The 17,401-nt window shown below is 39.0% G+C and overlaps 1 protein-coding gene across 7 annotated transcripts in view; it reads left to right on the plus strand.

Moving 5' to 3' along the window:
- Positions 1 to 17,401, plus strand: part of PHTF1 (putative homeodomain transcription factor 1) — a 54,596-nt gene that overhangs the window by 8,986 nt on the left and 28,209 nt on the right. For 6 of the 7 annotated variants that reach the window (XM_023734909.1, XM_023734913.1, XM_023734912.1 and 3 more), the window contains exons 3-6: positions 211 to 267; positions 7,192 to 7,261; positions 7,787 to 7,945; positions 16,124 to 16,280. In XM_023734909.1, coding sequence (XP_023590677.1) covers positions 211 to 267; positions 7,192 to 7,261; positions 7,787 to 7,945; positions 16,124 to 16,280 — 443 coding nt within the window. Of the gene's footprint in view, positions 1 to 210; positions 268 to 7,191; positions 7,262 to 7,786; positions 7,946 to 16,123; positions 16,281 to 17,401 lie in introns of those variants that run through there. The other variant, XM_023734915.1, reaches the window with a different exon arrangement.

Below are 17,401 nucleotides of genomic sequence, written 5' to 3' on the forward strand. Positions count from 1 at the left end.
GCATAAGTATTTTTAATTTAGTTTTAGATCTTGCTGTTTTAGAGTTTTGAAGGAAATAGTCCTTGGAAATATTAATTTATTCTATCTCTGAGAAGCAAAAACATTTTCAGGTATCATATTGATGCTTAATAGTTTTGTGACTTTTGTGAGACATGACTTAAATATGAGGATTTCCTTTGCATCATTTAAATAGCCTGCTCCTTATTTCAGATTGGAGCATATGATCAACAGATATGGGAAAAGTCAATTGAACAGACTCAGATTAAGGTAAATTGGTTTTTTTGATCCTAGCTTTGTTTTATTGCATTAATGTGAAGAGTGTATTATACTTTTTTTTTTTGTAAATTTGCACTGTTAATTCTTGTCTAGCAAGTATGGCATTTCTTTGTTCTTTGAAGTGTTTAAGAAAAACAATAGTGCAGGCATAATAATATTTGGCAATTGGCATTTGGCCTCAGTGTTAGGGATATAGGAGTGATTGGAACTATGATGAACTGGAGAGCAAATGCCCCATATAAAGAGTGAAAGTTCCATATAAATGGCTATTACCAAACCAAAAACTAGTTGCTGTTGAGTCGATTCCAACTCATGATGATCCCATGTGTGCAGAGTAGAACTGCACTCCATAGGGTTTTCAAGGCTGTGACCTTTCTGAGGCAGATTGCCAGGCCTTTTCTTCTGAGGGATGTCTGGATGAGTTTGAACCTTTGAGTTAGTAGTTGAGTGCTTAAACGTTTGCACCATCCAGGGACTCCAAATGGCTAGTTAGCTCTGGCCAGTTTTTGCCATATGGCAGTACAGGCCTAATATTGCCAGAGCTTCAGATTTTTCAAAAGAAGCTGATAATATGCATTTTACGTGAAATATCGAGTTTTTTAAAGGACTTTTTTTTGGCTGTGCAAACTAAGTAAAATCTATTTGTGACCCGAATATAGCCTGTAAGCTCCCATTTTTCAGTCACTGGTTTAGAGTATGGTTTTAAGTTTTTTGGGCTTTCAAACTTTTTTTTACACTACTCTTAGAGCTCAGCAGATTCTTGGGGTTTATCTCATGCTAATCAAGCAATCAAAAACCGGTGTATAATTTAGAATGCCAATTTATTTATTTATAATAGGAGAAGGATTAAATAATCTAGTGTTCCAAACTCAGGATTGGATGGGGTTAGGCTGTATGTGGGGTTAAGTCATGTAAAGGTTGCTTGGTAATCAAATGTAATTGGATAGTCTTGAGAGACGTGGAAAAGCCTAAAGAATCAACCCTGCCCTTCAAGAAAGTATGTCTCTCTATTGACTTTAATAGTTCGATCTACAGATTCAGAGTCTCACTTCTTTGGAAAGTGCTAAATAAATACTGGCAGATTCTTGCTGTTTGGACCTCTCTTTTTTTGAGATATGCTGCAGAGCTTGTATTAACACTTTTTTTTTCCATATGGGTGGCAATACAATTTAATAGTTTAATCTATTCATTTTCCTAATCTCAAAGTCACTTTGACTAGACTTGGATGTTTATGTCTCTTTGTGAAATGCATTTAACCAGCATTCTTAGACTGCATTTCTTTTATAGGCCAGTCAACTCGAAAACTGTTTGAACTAGATGGTTCTTGGCTAACTTTTTCACAAATTTTGTACAGTTCTTGATTATTTATATTAATGGGAGATGGGGTTAGGATGAATAAATTCCCACATTTTATTCTGTAATTCTCTAAATCCTGTCCTATTTTTCTTTTGTGAGCTGCTAAAAAGTATTGGTAGCAAGTATGGTATAATGGAAACAGCACAGAATTAGGAGTTAGATCTAGTCTTGATTCCATCTCTAGCCGTGTCATCTTCAATAAGTTACTGTAGTTTATCTGGGTATCCAGGCATGGAAAATTAACATGAAACTTGTGTCCAAAAATGGAGGGTGCCGAGAGACTGAAGAAAGAGGCGGGCAACTCCAGTGTGGTGGCAAAGGAGTTTATTAGGGAGACTTACATACATACATCGCCACTGTAAAACCTCTGCCCTCCCACTGCAGTCCTGGGCAGCCGCAGGACCCAAAGCAGATCTCCATGCCCTGCAGTGGGAGGGCAGAGGTTTTATAGTGGCGATGAACAATAGTGGCTGCATGCCAGGAACTTACATAAGGATGATTTAGCAAACTGTAGTGAACTTGTGGACCAAAATGAGGGTGCTCATGTTCGGCTCGTAAAGCCTGTTTCCCCTTCAGTACATCTCTCAAGGCTGGCTCTTACAGTCTGGCATGTTTCCCCTCTTGTCCCATAGTACAAGAGACCCCATTCCCTCCCTGCCAGGAACAGCTATAGGAGTGGGGTTGGCCAGGTGCCGTATGGTGTCTGCGTATGTGCAAGGGACAGAGAAGGTTACTGTGTGCCCAGCATAGGGGGAGGGCTTCTCTGATAAGGAGAAAGAACTAGCAGAGAGAAGGTGACCCAATTCCCAGCCTCCTTATCAGAGAATATTCTGGGCCCAAGGCCTTTACTTAGGCAGCCTGGATGGGAGGTGTAGAGGCAGACCATTCCCCCAACAGTCTACCGCCTAACTCCCATCAGAGTGCCAGAAAAAGAATCAAAGCAGTATGCCATCACGCATTTTCGACATTGAGCTGCATGTCCATGGTTTGGTGCATAACTCTGTTGGATGTTATATCTGTGCATCATTTGAGGCTGCATTTAATAAGGGCTAGTAGTAGGGCTGCCCCCAGCAGATTGATCAGGCTTGCTTGGAGGAGAAATCCCAACCAGCCACTGTAGTTGTTCCTTAATCCAAGCCAACTGAGTAGGTCACAGGGCTGCATTTGTCCAATCTTATGTGTGTGTAACTTGTCTTGATTCATTTATGTAATAGCAGCATATTTCTCCCAATATGACACAATATAAACAGCACACATTTTAGAACAAGTAATACAAAAGCTGTCTTTCTCAGCGCAGTTGAACAAAGTATTAACCATTGCCAGACCAGGCTAATTCAGACTTAGTATAGTCAGTCAGTGTACATTGGACCCCTGGTCATCGTCTTAGACATCTAGTGCTGCTATAACAGAAATACCACAAGTGGATGGCTTTAACAGAGAGAAGTTTATTTCCTCACAGTAAAGTAGGCTAAAAGTCCAAATTCAGGGCATCAGCTCCAGGGGAAGGCTTTCTGTCTGTGTAGGCCTTCTTCTCATCAGTGTTCCCCCAGACTAGGAGCTTCTCCACGCAGGGACCCCAGGTCCAAAGGACGCACTCTGCTTCTGGCACTGCTTTCTTGGTGGTATGAGGTCCCCCTGTCTCTCTGCTCACTTCTGTCTTTTATATCTCAAGAGATTGCCTCAGGATACAATCCATTCTTATAGATTGAGTCCTGTCTTACTAACACAACTGCCACCCATGCTCCCTCATTAACATCATAGAGGCAGGATTTACAACATATGGGAAAACCACACAGTACCAGGAATCATGGCCCACATTTTTTAGGGGACATAATTCAATCCATGACAGTCATATTCTGTAAGTTGTCTATGTCCAGAATAATGTCCAACTCAGTCTTAAAAGTACCGTTCTCAATGTCAAACCATCTAGTCCCATGCCATTTACATTTTTAATACACAGAAATTTCCTTCCAAAGTTGGAGCACTCCCCGCAGGCAGCTGTCATATTTGAAAAGATGTTTTCCATGAGTAGTGGACGATCGTAGTCATTTACCACCTGATCTCCTTAGTACACCAGGTTACACATTCACTTGGTCCACAGGGTGTCCTCCTTGTTGACAGATCAGCTAGAACAATGTGGGGAGATGACTCGACATCTTGGTTCAGATGTTGACAGAGCCAACAGTTCGTCTGATTGATAGCTCTAGCAAAAGCCTGTATCATTGGGGCCTATGGATGAGGGGCCTGTTCATCACTGTGAGATAATCTGGGAAGAAAAAGAGACAATATTAACAATTCCCCTCTCCCCTCTCCTATCTCCCTTGGTACTTAAGGTGTGGATTGCCCAGGTATAGCCAGACAGGCTGTCCGTCCTAGTCTTGAGGCAATGACCTCTGTCAGAACCCAGATCTTTTGTCAGAAATAGTTGTATACAGAAGAAACACATTTTATAGAATAGACAGTTTGATTAAACATATGGCACAAATGAGAAATGCCCTTACAGGGAACTGCTGCATTGAGACCCTAGACTGCTTGCCTGAGATGTATTGTTCAGGCTGGGGTTGTCTTGTCCCCTCGCATCAGCCGTATAAGCCTGTCCATTGAAGTGCTCAATCACCCCTGTAGCTTGGGGGTGATACAGAACATGAAGAGTTCATTCAAGATCCAGTGGAAGCCTCTGTATAGAATAAGAGGCCCTGATATGATTTACCTGCTGAGAATGCCCTGGACTGTTGGCTTGGGAATCTGTCCCTGGGCAGGTTTTAGCCTTGGCCAGGGTCTTGCAGGCAGGTCAGCTTTTCTATGCTGTTCAGTGTTTTCTGATGACAGTGACAGTCCATGTGTGTAGGCTCAATCTAGGATGGTGTGTGAATGTCCGTGGGCCATCCTCTCTTAAATCCAGGAGGTGGTCGGTTGCACATCTCTTTGCTCTGGAGCAGAGGATGCTTCAGCCTCTGCGATCATTTGGCAAGAGTGGTCTGCTCATTGGTTGTTTTCTCCTGTCAGCATAGAGGCCTTTCTGGTGACCATCCACATAAGTAACAAAAGCTTATCAAGAGCAGAACTGATTTTTTTTTTTTGTCCAGATGTCTCATCCCCATAGGGGCTTGCTTTATATGTCAGTCTGAGGGCTGTCAGTGGATAGATTGAATGGCCAGGCTATTAGCTATAGCCCATGTCACAGTGTCCATGTGCCCCACTAAAAATGGCCCTAATGGCAGCAGTTCCTGTCAGGGCTTGGAGGTGAAAGTTTACAGAAGTGTACATTAATACATCAACATTATCAATACATACAATAGGGGTTTATCCATAGTCAGGATAAACCCAAAGGCCTTATCTATAATCAGACTTGGGCAAGGGTCTCAATGATGGTGACCTCAGACTCAAAAGTTTTCCTCATTTTGGTGACAGGTGTTACAGAGATCAGTCACCTGTGCAATGGTATCTAAAAACCCAAGACATAGAATTCTTTTCCTTTCCTCATTGAACTTTAATTGTAACATAAGGCCTTTGGTCCTCCCTCCCCACCAGGGAGGACAGAAGGACCTAGGCTTAATCTTCAGTCTTAATTATTTCTGCAAGTCAGAAGATCTGGGCAGAGTTGGCAGAACCCTCAGTCATTTGTGGAGCCATGCCTCTACCATACCAAGTGCAAGCATGGGTTCAGCCCAGTTGCCTGGTGACATGGAGGCAGGCCCTCTGTTGCAGCTGTGACTACGTTGCTGCTTAATTATCCTGGCAGGGACAGTTATCAGAGAATTCCAGAGAGGGCCTCTAAGGTCTCTTCAAGGCTGCTCAACACCAGTTATCCCCTTTTTTTTGTTTTTTTTAGTTAATGTTTATTGTACTTCAGGTGAAGGTTTACAGAACAAATAGTTTCTCATTAAACAGTAGTACACATACTGTTTTATAACATTGGTTAACAACCCTCTCCCTTCTCGATCTTTTTTTTTTTGGTGAAAATATACATAGCCAAAGATACACCATTTCAAAAATTTCTACATGCACAGTTCAGTGACATTGACTATGCTCTTGAGTTGTGCTGCTCTTCTCACTTTAGGTGAAGGTTTACAGAACGAAATAGTTTCTCATTAAACAGTACACATGTTGCCCTATGACAAATGCTTAACAACCCCACTACACGTCAACACTGTCCTTACTCAACCTTGGGTTCCCTATCACCAGCTTTCCTGTCCCCTTCTGCCTTCTAGTCCTTGTTCCTGGACTGCTGTGCCTCATTAGTCCTGTTTTGGCTATCCCCATTTTTTTTTCTGCTATTTTAACTCTTGCTTTGTGCTGGTTGTTACAGGGTGTTCTCAGTGCCAGGGACCTACTTAGCGCCTCCAACTCTCTCCAGTCTCATTGTTGGAGGGCTTTGAGCAGTTACTAGGGGATTGTTCTCCTAGTCCTTGAATCTCCCATCTTTACAAATCTGCAGGTGAGCGTTTTTAGTTGCTCATCCTGTTCACGGACGTTGCTGCTCAGTACGTCAGATGTAGCAACACATGTCTGCTGCATATCTCTTTCTAACTTCAACTCTTTCTGCAAGGCTCTCATGCACCCTTCAGCAGCTAGCTAGACTTCGGTGGCCAGCCAAATGGCCCAGAGCAGTGGCCATTCCACAGCTGCTACTGCTCTGCTAGCTTCCTTTCCACACTGATGAAGGCATGCATCTGTCCACAGCTAGGCTATCTGCTTGACGTTTTCAGGGTGTCCCTGTACTCACGCGGCAGTCCACACACATCAAGCATACGGGTCAGACCTCCCCACCTGGGGGTTGCTGGCCAACCTGGGATTTCCCCCACAGAAAAGCATACGGGCCAGACCTCTCCACATGGGAGTTGCTGGCCAACTCAGGATTTCCCCTGCAGAGACCTCACTACCACTCACCATTTCTTCAGTCTCCTGGCTGGCTTGCCAGTTGTTCAGGCACGGACCAGTAATGTGAAACTTGCCTCCAAAAATGGAGGATACCGAGAGACCGAAGAAAGAGGCGGGCAGCTTCAGTGTGGTGGCAAAGGAGTTTATTGGGGATATTTATATACGAGGCAGTCCTGGGTGGCCAAAGGACCAAAACAAATCTCTGTGCCCCACAATGGGAGGGCAGAGGTTTTATAATAGCAGTGGACAACAGTGGCTACGTGCCAGGGACTTACATAAGGATGACTTTTCAACTGTAGTGAACTAGCGAACCAAATGAGGGTGCTCATGTTCAGCCTCGCAAAGCCTGTTTCCCTTTCAGTGAATTTTGGTTTCCTTATCCTTATGGTGAATCAAGTTAATATATGAAGAATCAGAGAAAGAAAACAGGAATAAGTCGAAGTAAAGCAGGGAAGGAAATACCAAAAATTAAAGAAGCCATTATGTATTTAACAAATATTTGTTGAGCACCTCCGTACCACGTGTCAGGTAGTAGGCGAGGCACTATGTCTACATAGTGGTGAGCATTAGGATTAAAATATCCCTAGTAAAAGGGAGTCAGTTATAGTGAAAAAGAAATGTTCCTGTGTCTTTTATATTTAAAAGGGCTTTTTTTCCTCTTTGTTTGTTTTATCCTAGGGCTTCAAAAACAAACCAAAAAAGATGGGTCACATAAAGCCAGACTTGATTGATGTTGACTTAATCAGAGGTGAGTTGTAAAATTGGCTTGTTTCTCATGTATAGTACTACATTATTTAATAGTATTATTATTAAATAGTACTAAAGATTTAAAAAAGTTTTTAGATATCTTTCCTAGACGATGGTGTACTTTAATTTTTGAAAGTCACGTTCTTCCCTTATCTTTCTGACAATGATTTCACAGTCTTCATCATCCAGGCTTTAGCATTTTTTCCCCTTTGCCTTAGTACTGTGTGGCTATATAAGTTACACGGTCTTTATAACGGTGAAAGGCAGATAAACTTGGCAACCTGCTGTTGTGTAATTAAGAAAAATATATTGTATAACGTTAAAGTGAGCTTGACTTATTTTGAGCTCCTGCCGTAGTGATTGAGGAAAGAAGCTATTGCATTTAACAAATACCCAAAAGAATTTCTCTTCACTGAACAGATTGTGTTCTAATTTTTGCTCTCACTTGTTTTTAATATATTGTGACAAGTAGGCATCAGTATAGTGTACATAAATATTTGATGTTTTGTTTTTTGTGTCTTTAAAGGCTCAACATTTGCCAAAGCCAAACCTGAAATCCCATGGACATCTCTAACTCGGAAGGGGCTTGTTCGAGTTGTGTTTTTTCCATTGTTCAGCAGTTGGTGGATTCAGGTTACCTCTCAAAGAATCTTTATTTGGCTATTACTGCTTTACCTCATGCAAGGTAATTGGAGGAGCTGAAATAAGCTATGCCAGTTTCTTTTTGCTGCTTTTGCTATCAGTTATTGAAGACTTTACTGTTCTTACATTTACTCTTTCATTTGATGGTTTAAAGTACAAAGAAATGAAGGAGCACATAGCATATGGGGTTTGTCTTTATTTGCTCTGAGAGAACATAGTAGTGGTTCAACACAATTGTCTACTCCCCCTCCTATCTTGAATTTCTTTCCACCTGGCTCACCTGCCTCAAAGACCTTCTCAGTCTTTTCTTCTCTCTGACCTTTGAATATTAGATTGCCTCAAGGTTGGATCTTGAGCCCTCTTCTCTTTCCTAGGTAATCTCATAAAACCTCATTGCTTTAAATGTCACTGATAAACTGGTGATTCTCAGATTTATATCTTTAGGCCATATCTCTCTGCTGAACTTCAGACTTGTAATTCTAACCGCCTACTTGACATTTCCATATGGAGATTTAATAGATAGCCGTGAATGTCCACAATGGAACTCTTGCTATTTTTATGTATAAACTTGTTCCTCTTTAGGTCTTTCCATTTCATTAAGTGACACTATCAATGACCCAGTTTTCAAGTGAAAAATGAAGTCATCTACTCTACTGTCAACTCTCACTTCTAATATGTCACCAAGTCTTATCAGTTCTGCCTCCAAAATGTGTCTTGACTCTATTTATCTCAGACTCTACTGCCACCATCATAGTCCAGACCACCAGCATCTCTTCCTAGACCACTGGAATAACATCTACTCTGAGCCTGCTTTTTCCAACCATTCTTTTCATAGCAACTAGAAATATCTTTTAGAAACAGAAACCATATTGTGTCATTCTTCTGCTTAAAACCGTTTAATGGCTTCCTATTGCCCTTATAATAAAAATCCGAACTTCTTACCATGACCTACAGTGCCCCAGCTGATCTGTTCCCAGCTCATCTCTCAGACCTCATCTCCTACCATCTGTTACCACGCTCTTCCTTGTTCAGTCTAGGTATAACAGGCTTTTTTCTGTTCCTCACACAGAGCTTTCCTTTTTGCTTGGACTATTCTTAAGGCTTTTCGCACAGCTAGCTATTTTCTCATCTTTAAGACCTTAGCTAAGATGTAGCTTTCATAGAGAGGTCATCCCTATCTATACTTTCTAAATAGTCCACCCTAGTCACTATCAGATCAATCTTATTTTAATTTCTGCATTATGCATCACTACCTGATGTTTTTTTCTCCCTCTCCCTGTGTGTAGGAACCCAGTATATATATATTTTTTTACCACTGCATCCCCATTGCCTATCAGGAATACCTTCTGAAAGGGGGCAGTGTATCCTATGATTGTTGTTAGGTGCTGTCAAGTTGATTTCAACTCATAGCTACCCCATGTGACAGCGTAGAACTGCCCCATAGGGTTTTCTAGGCTATGATCTTTAGGGGAGTAGATCACCAGGTCTTTGTCTGATGGAGCTGCTGGGTGTGTTCGAACTGCTGACCTTTTCTTTAGCAGCCGAGCGCTTAACGTATAATTACATCCCATGATTACATGTATGCAAGAAGACATGAGTTAGAACAAAGAGTAGGAGAAGGTTGAGTTAGGATGAAAGGATCATGGGTGATTTTGTTTTATCTGTATCAGATTTTTTGGTACTTTTTATATTGTAGAGTGAAAAATACATCTATGAATTTAAATTCATGAATTTAGTCTTTTAACGTTGTGACAGTGCTATCCAATAGAATTTTTGTGATGATGGAAATGTTCTATGTTTACATGACCCAATACAGTAGTTACTAGATACATGTGGCTATTGAGTACTTGAAATGTGGTTAGTGTGAATAAGGACCTGAATTTTAAATTTTATTTAATTTTAATTAAATTTAAATAGCCACATGTGGATAGTGGCTACCATAAAGACAGGGAAAGTATAGCATTATTTTACTGGGACTTTTCATTATAATGAGGTTTTCTCCATTTTAGCAAAAGCCTTCATCACTATCATTTTAATGGCTGCATAATATTTCATCATATCTGTTGTAATTTCTGCATTTACACATCCCTACCTGATGTTTTTTTTTTCTCCCCCATCTGTGTGCAGAGACCCAGTATGTTCTGTTTGCCACTGTATCCCCATTGCCCATCGTTTTAATGTCTGTGTAGGAGTTTAGCATATGGATATACCATGAACACCTTTTAATAGCTGCTTAATATTCTGTTATATAAGAGTACCATAATTCACATAAATATTATCATATTGTGGGCATTTAGACTATTTCTATTAATAATGCCATAATGAGCAGAATTTTCTGCATTTTATATTATTTCTTTAGGATTTATTCTTTGAAATAGAATTAAAAGATTAAAAAATGTAAACATTTTAAGGCCTTTAGTATATATAGTAAAATTACTGGTAGCACAATTCTTTTGGAAAGCAGTGGATCAGAATGCCTGTTTTATTACTGATATTGAGTATTATGATTTAAAAAATTGATACCTAATTTGATATGTTAGAAAAAGTATTTTGCTTGTTTAGTGTGTATTTCTTTGGTCATTTGTGAGGGTGAAGTGTAATATTTTTCCTTACGTTTGTTGTTTAAGAATTTAGGAGAAATTTCCTTGTTGATATATATTAAATGATATATTTTCAATTTTCATATACACCATGCTCTGGTTCTGGTATTCGTATTCTATACCATTGATTTGTTTGTTTATTTTTATATCCATACTGTTGTTGCTGTTGTTGTCAGGTGCCGTCGAGTTGGTTACAACTCATAGCAACCCGTACTACATTGCTTTAATTACTATAGCTTTTTAGTATGTATTAACACTGAACAGGACAGATATTCCCCTAGTCTGCTTTCTCAACATTTGCTTACTCTTGCCTGTTTAGCCTTTCCAAAGTATTTTAGAATTATTTTATCACGTTCCAAAAAACCTAAAAACAAAACAAAGCAAACTGGGATTTGGATTGGAATTTTGTCACCTCCTCAGATATAGATAATGATGTATTTTTGAGGGAGAAAATTGACTTTTTTTATAATATTCATTTTCCTATAGAGGAACATGATATATTTCTTTTTTAGTCAAATCTTCTGTTCTATCTCTCACCTGTAAAGCTTTGTAGGATTTTTTTTCTTCTTCTTCTTATAAGTCCTGCTTGGATCTTACTAAAATTAAACTCAAATATTTTGTTTTTGCTGGTGGTATTGCAGATATGAGACTTTATTTTGTTTGTTTTACCAATTTTAACTGGTTAGTGCTGTTACATTTGAAAGCTATTAGCTTATACTTAAAATTATTATAAACTGCCACTTTATTAAACTCTCTCTCATTAATTCTAATAGTTTTTCAGTACCTCTCTTAGATTTTTTAATTATACAGTCATATTGTTGGCAAATAGTAAAAATTTGGTCCCTTCCTTTTCATTTCATTTCATTTATTTTTATTGAATTAGGCAACATTTTCAGAGTAGTGTTAAGTAGTAACAGTAAATGTCATGGATTAAATTGTGTCCCCCAAAAATATGTGTATCAATTTGGCTAGGCCATGATTCCTAATATTGGGTGAGTCCCCGCCCTGAGACACTCCTAGACCAGGGGAAGACTGATGATGACAAGGACCTTCCCTCCAGAGCTGACAGAGAGAAAGCCTTCCGCTGGAGATGGCGCGCCGAATTTGGACTTCTAGCCTACTAGACTGTGAGAGAATAAAGTTATGTTTGTGAAAGCCATCCACTGGTGATATTTCTGTTATAGCACCACTAGATAATGAAGACAGTAAGAGTTGTCGTCCTTATCTAGTTCCTGATTCTCAAAGTGTCTTCATTGATACAATGTGCGTTGATTTTACCTATATATTCTTTAGCATGTTAAGGAAATATTTTTCTATTGTAGTATTTAGAAGACATTAGCATTTAAGATTAATTACAAATCAGGAACAAATATTGATTATTATGGAATGCCTTTTATTATTTGAGATTATTTGTATAGATGTGGTAAAAATTATATGTATTAAATTATTGAATTAATTTAGTCAACAAATACTTAAGTCTGTGCCATATACTGTGCCAAGTACTCTTCTCAGCTCTGAGATAGATTTTCTATCCTGGCATTTCTGGCCTGAGCCCTATATGGTCTTAGTGAATTGTTGTTAGATGCCCTCAAGTAGGTTCTGACCCGTAGTGACCCTATATACAACAATACGAAACACTGCTCTGTCCTGTGCCATCCTTATAATCATTGCTAAGCTTGACCCCATTGTTGCAGCCACTGTGTCAGTCCATCTCATTGAGGTCTTCCTCTTTTTCACTGATCCTCTACTTTACTAAGCATGATGTCCTTCTCCAGGGACTGGTCCCTCCTGATAACATGTCCAGAGTACATGAGACAAAGTCTTACCATCCTTGCTTCTAAGGAGCACTCTGGCTGTACTTCTTCCAAGACAGACTTGTTCATTCTTCTGGCAGTCCATTATATATTCAGTATTCTTTGCCAACACCATAATCCAAAGTTGTCAATTCTTCAGTCTTCCTTATTCATTGCCCAGCTTTTGTGTGCATATGAGGCGATTTAAAATACCATGGCTTGGGTCAGGTGTACCTTAGTCCTTAAAGTGACATTTTTACTTTTTAACACTTGAAAGAGGTCTTTTGCAACAGATTTGCCCAGTGCAATACATCTTTTGATTTCTTGACTGCTGCTTCCATGGGGATTGATAGTGGATCCAAGTAAAATGAAATCGTTGACAACTTCAGTCTTTTCTCCATTTATCATGATGTTGCTTATTGGTCCAGTTGTGAAGATTTTTATTTTCTTTATGTTGAGGTTTAATCCATACTGAAGGCTGTAGTCTTTGATCTTCATCAGTATGTGCTTCAAGTCCTCTTCACTTTCAGCAAGCAAGGTTGTGTCGTCTGCCTATCACAGGTTGTTAATGAGTCTTCCTGCTATCCTGATGCCACATTCTTCATATAGTCCAGCTTCTCAGATTACTTGTTCAGCATACAGATTGAATAAATATGGTGAAAGGATACAACCCTAACGCACACCTTTCCTGATATTAAATCACGCAGTATCCCCTTGTTCTGTTTGAACAACTGCCTTTTGGTCTATGTCCTTATGAGCACATTTAAGTGTTCTAGAATTCCTGTGCTTCACAGTGTTATCCATAATTTGTTATCATCCACACAGTTGAATGCCTTTGCATAGTCAATAAAACACAGGTAGACATCTTTCTGGTATTCTCTGCTTTCAGCAAAGATCTAGCAGACATTGCCAATGATATCTCTTGTTCCGCCTCCTCTTCTGAATCTGGCTTGAATTTCAGGCAGTTCCCTGTCCATGGACTGCTGAAGTTGCTTTTGAATGATCTTCAGCAAAATTTTACTTGTGTGTGATATTAATGATATTATTCAATAATTTCCTCATTCTGTTGCATCTCCTTTCTTTGGAATAGGCACAAATACGGATCTCAACTAGGCTCGCCAGGTAGCTGTCTTCTAAATTTCTTGGCATAGGCGAGCGAGCACCTCCAGTACTGCATCTGTTTGTTGAAACCCCTCAATCGGTATTCTGTCAATTCCTGGGGCCTTGTTTTTTGCCAGTGCCTTCAGTGCAGCCTGGACTTCTTCCTTCAGTACCATTGGTTCTTGATCATATGCTCTCTCCTGAAATGATTGAACGCTGATCTATTCTTTTTGGTACAGTGACTCTGTGTCTTCCTTCCATCATCTTTTGATGCTTCCTGCATCATTCAATATTTTTCCTGTAGAATCCTTCAGTATTGCAACTTGAGGCTTGAATTTTTTCTTCAGTTCTTTCAGCTTGAGAAATGCTGAGCATGTTCTTACCTTTTAGTTTTTGCACATGTCATTTTAATACTTTACTTTGTCTTCTTGAGCCACCCTTTGAAATGTTCCGTTCAGCTCTTTTTCTTCATCATTTCTTCTGTTGACTTTAGCTGCTCTAAGTTCAAGAGCAAGTTTCGGAGTCTCTTCTGACATCCATTTTAGTCTTTTCTTTCTTTTCTGTCTTTTTTAATGACCTCTTGCTTTTTAATGACCTTTGCAAGGACATGTATGATGTCCTTGATATCATTCCACAACTCGTCTGGTCTTTGGTCATTAGTATTCAATGCGTCAAATCTATTCTTGAAATGGTCTCTAAATTCAGGTGGGATGTACTCAAGGTCACACTTTGGCTCTCGTGGACTTGCTCTAATTTTCATCAGTTTCAACTTGAAGTTGCATATGAGCAATTGATGGTCTGTTTTGCCGTTGACCTCTGGCTTTGTTTTGACTGACGATACTGAGCTTCTCTGTCATCTCTTTCCACAGATGTAGTCGAGCTGATTTCTGTGTATTTCATCTGGAGAGGTCCACATGTATAGTTGTGTTTTATGATGTTGAAAAATCATTTGCAATGGATAAGTCGTTGGTCATGCAAAATTGTATCCTGCCATCTCCAGCGTCATTTCTATCATCAAGACCACATTTTATAACTACTGATCCTTCTTTGTGTCCAGCTTTTGCATTCCACTCACCAGTAATTATCAATGCATCTTGATTGCATGTGTGATCAATTTCAGACTGCAGAAGTTTGTAAAAATCTTCAATTTCTTCATCTTTGGTTGTAGTGGTTGGTGCATAAATTTGAATAATAGTCATATTAACTGGTCTTCTTTGTAGGCGTATGGATATTATCCTATCACTGACAGCGTTGTACTTCAGGGTAGATCTTGAAATGTTCTTTTTGACAATGAATGTGATGTCATTCCTCTTCAATTTGTTATTCCTGGCATAGTAGACCATATGACTGCCTGATTCAGAATGTCCTGTACCAGTCCATTTCAGCTCACTAATGCCAAGGATACTGATCGTTATGCATTCCATTTCATTTTTGACAACTTCCAATTTTCCTAGACTCATACTTCATACATTCCACATTCTGTTTATTAATGTATGTTTGTAGCTGTTTCTTCTCATTTTGAGTCATGCCACATCAGCAAATGAAATTCCCGAAAGCTTGACCTTATCCACATGATTAAGGTTGACTCTACTTTGAGGAGGCAGCTCTTCTCCAGTCATATTTTGAGTGCCTTCCAACCTAAGGGGCTCATCTTCTGGCATTATATCAGACAGTGTTCTGCTGCTATTCATAAGGTTTTCACTGGCCAGTTTTTTTACAGAAGTAGATCGCCAGGTCCTTCTTCCTAGTCTGTCTTACTCTGGAAGCTCAGCTTAAACGTGTCCACCATGGGTGACCCTGTTGGTATTTAAATACCAGTGGCATAGTGTCCAGCATCACAGCAACACATAAGCCACCACAGTATGACAAATTGACATACAAGTGAATTACTTTTCGTCAAAAATTCAATTTGATACCGTATTCATTCATTCAACAAATATTGAGTGCCTACTCTGTGCCAGCTATTACCCTATGTATGTATGTCAGTGAACAAAACTGACAAAACTCCCTGCTTTCTTGGCACATTCTTTTTAGTGGTAAATTTATATCCATACTCACAAGTCAGCAAGGTTTGTAGTTTATTGTTTTGGTGCTCTTGTTACATTTGAATATCATGGTTATATTGGGAATAAAATGAATTTGATAGCTTTCTATTTTTTTCTCTACACAGGAATAGTTCAGTTATATAGCACAAGAATTATCTTTATGTTAAAGTGTGAAAGAACCATCTATAAAATCATCTGAGATATATGGAAATTTTCGGAGATAAGTTTTGATATTTAAAAAATTTCTTTCATCACTTATTTATTTAAACATTTCATATATGTATAAAAAGAGGCGCTACAGCATAGGGTTAAGAGGGAGGACTCTGGAGCCTGACTTCCTGGCTTCAAATCCCAGATTTGCCAATCACTACCTGTGTTACCTTGAGCCTTGGAAAATACTCTTCCTCAGAGCAGAACAACACTTCAAAGTGTATGTTTTATACAGCATGTAGTTGTTTTATTGTGGAAAGCCTGTTGGAATATCTAGATTACCATAATGCCAGAAAGGCAAATCCTTGTAACGTATCATTTTCATTTGGTCTGTGATCTAGGGTGTCAAGTTTTCACTCTGCTTATGTACTTTTTAAAGTGACAGATTTTTGTAGATATAATTTGTTTAGTTACTAGAATCAGTGTAAAGACGAGCTCTAGTGTTTTATATTTTAAAACTTCTCCTTTTCAGTGATTGCAATTGTGTTATACGTAATGATGCCTCTTGTGAACGTAAGTGAAGTGCTTGGACCCTTGTGCCTTATGCTCCTCATGGGAACTGTCCACTGTCAGATTGTGTCTACTCAGATAACAAAGCCGTCAGGAAACAATGGAAATCGGAGAAGAAGGTGAGATGAGAATGAGAAGCTACACTGGCAGTTGATATTTTCTGGGAGAGTTATTGTAGAGCTTTTAAAAATATTTGGTGAAATTAATTAAAAATCTTTTGTGTGTATTTTTTATTATTTTTTGGCTTAAAAAATTAATATTTATTTTTTGTTTTTCTCCTTGATGCTAACAAACATTACTATGAACGTTTAACTTATTTCCAGGTAGGATTTTGTCATTTAGTATAGTCATTTAAAAGGAAAATTCCCATGCCATATTATTCTTTATTAAAATTTATTTTTTAAGGTGGGGTGTAGAACTCAAATTCTAGTAAAAAGACCAGACTTAGTGGTCTGACTGAGACTGGAGGAACTCCAGAAAGCATGGCCCCTGGACTCTGTCAACCCAGAACTAAAACCATTCCTGAGGCCAACTCTTCAGACAAAGATTAGACTGGACTGTGGGACATAAAATGATACTCGTGAAGAGTGTGCTTCTTAGCTCAAGTAGATACATGAGACTAAATGGGCAGCTTCTGTCTGGAGGTGAGATGAGAAGTCAGAGAGGGTCAGGAGCTGGTTGAATGTACATGGGAAATGAGGGGTGGAAAGGAGGAGTGTGCTGTCATAGTATAGGGAGAGCAATTGGGGTCACATAACAATGTATGTATAAATTTTTGTATGAGAGACTAACTTGAATTGTAAACTTGCATTTAAACTACAACAATTAAAAAAACAAAACAAAATAAAATTTATTTTTTTATAATGGTTTCTGAAAAAACATTTTTCTTTGAAATTGAGCCTTAATCAAAATTTGGCGAAAATTCACTATATGCAAAGATCTTAGTACAGTGAGTTAGTGCTGCTAAAAATGTTACCTTTTTTCAAAAGTGTATGAGAATGAATTTTTAAGTGGTCTCAAATTTTAGTAAAGATTTGACTTTTTTACACATGAATTCATGTCATGCTTTTGTTGCTTCTGTGATATGTCTGGGTTCTGGAGCTGCTAAAAAATTTCTTAGGTATATGTCGTGTTCTTCCCTGAAAGTTATCTTTCCTTAGGATATCTGTAGACTTTTGCTTACCTAAGCAGCCCTGGTGGTGCAGTGGTTAAGAGCTTGGCTATTAACCAAAAGGTCAGC

The sequence above is a fragment of the Trichechus manatus genome, unplaced genomic scaffold (assembly GCF_000243295.1).
Source record: "Trichechus manatus latirostris isolate Lorelei unplaced genomic scaffold, TriManLat1.0 scaffold00073, whole genome shotgun sequence".
NCBI lineage: Eukaryota > Metazoa > Chordata > Mammalia > Sirenia > Trichechidae > Trichechus > Trichechus manatus.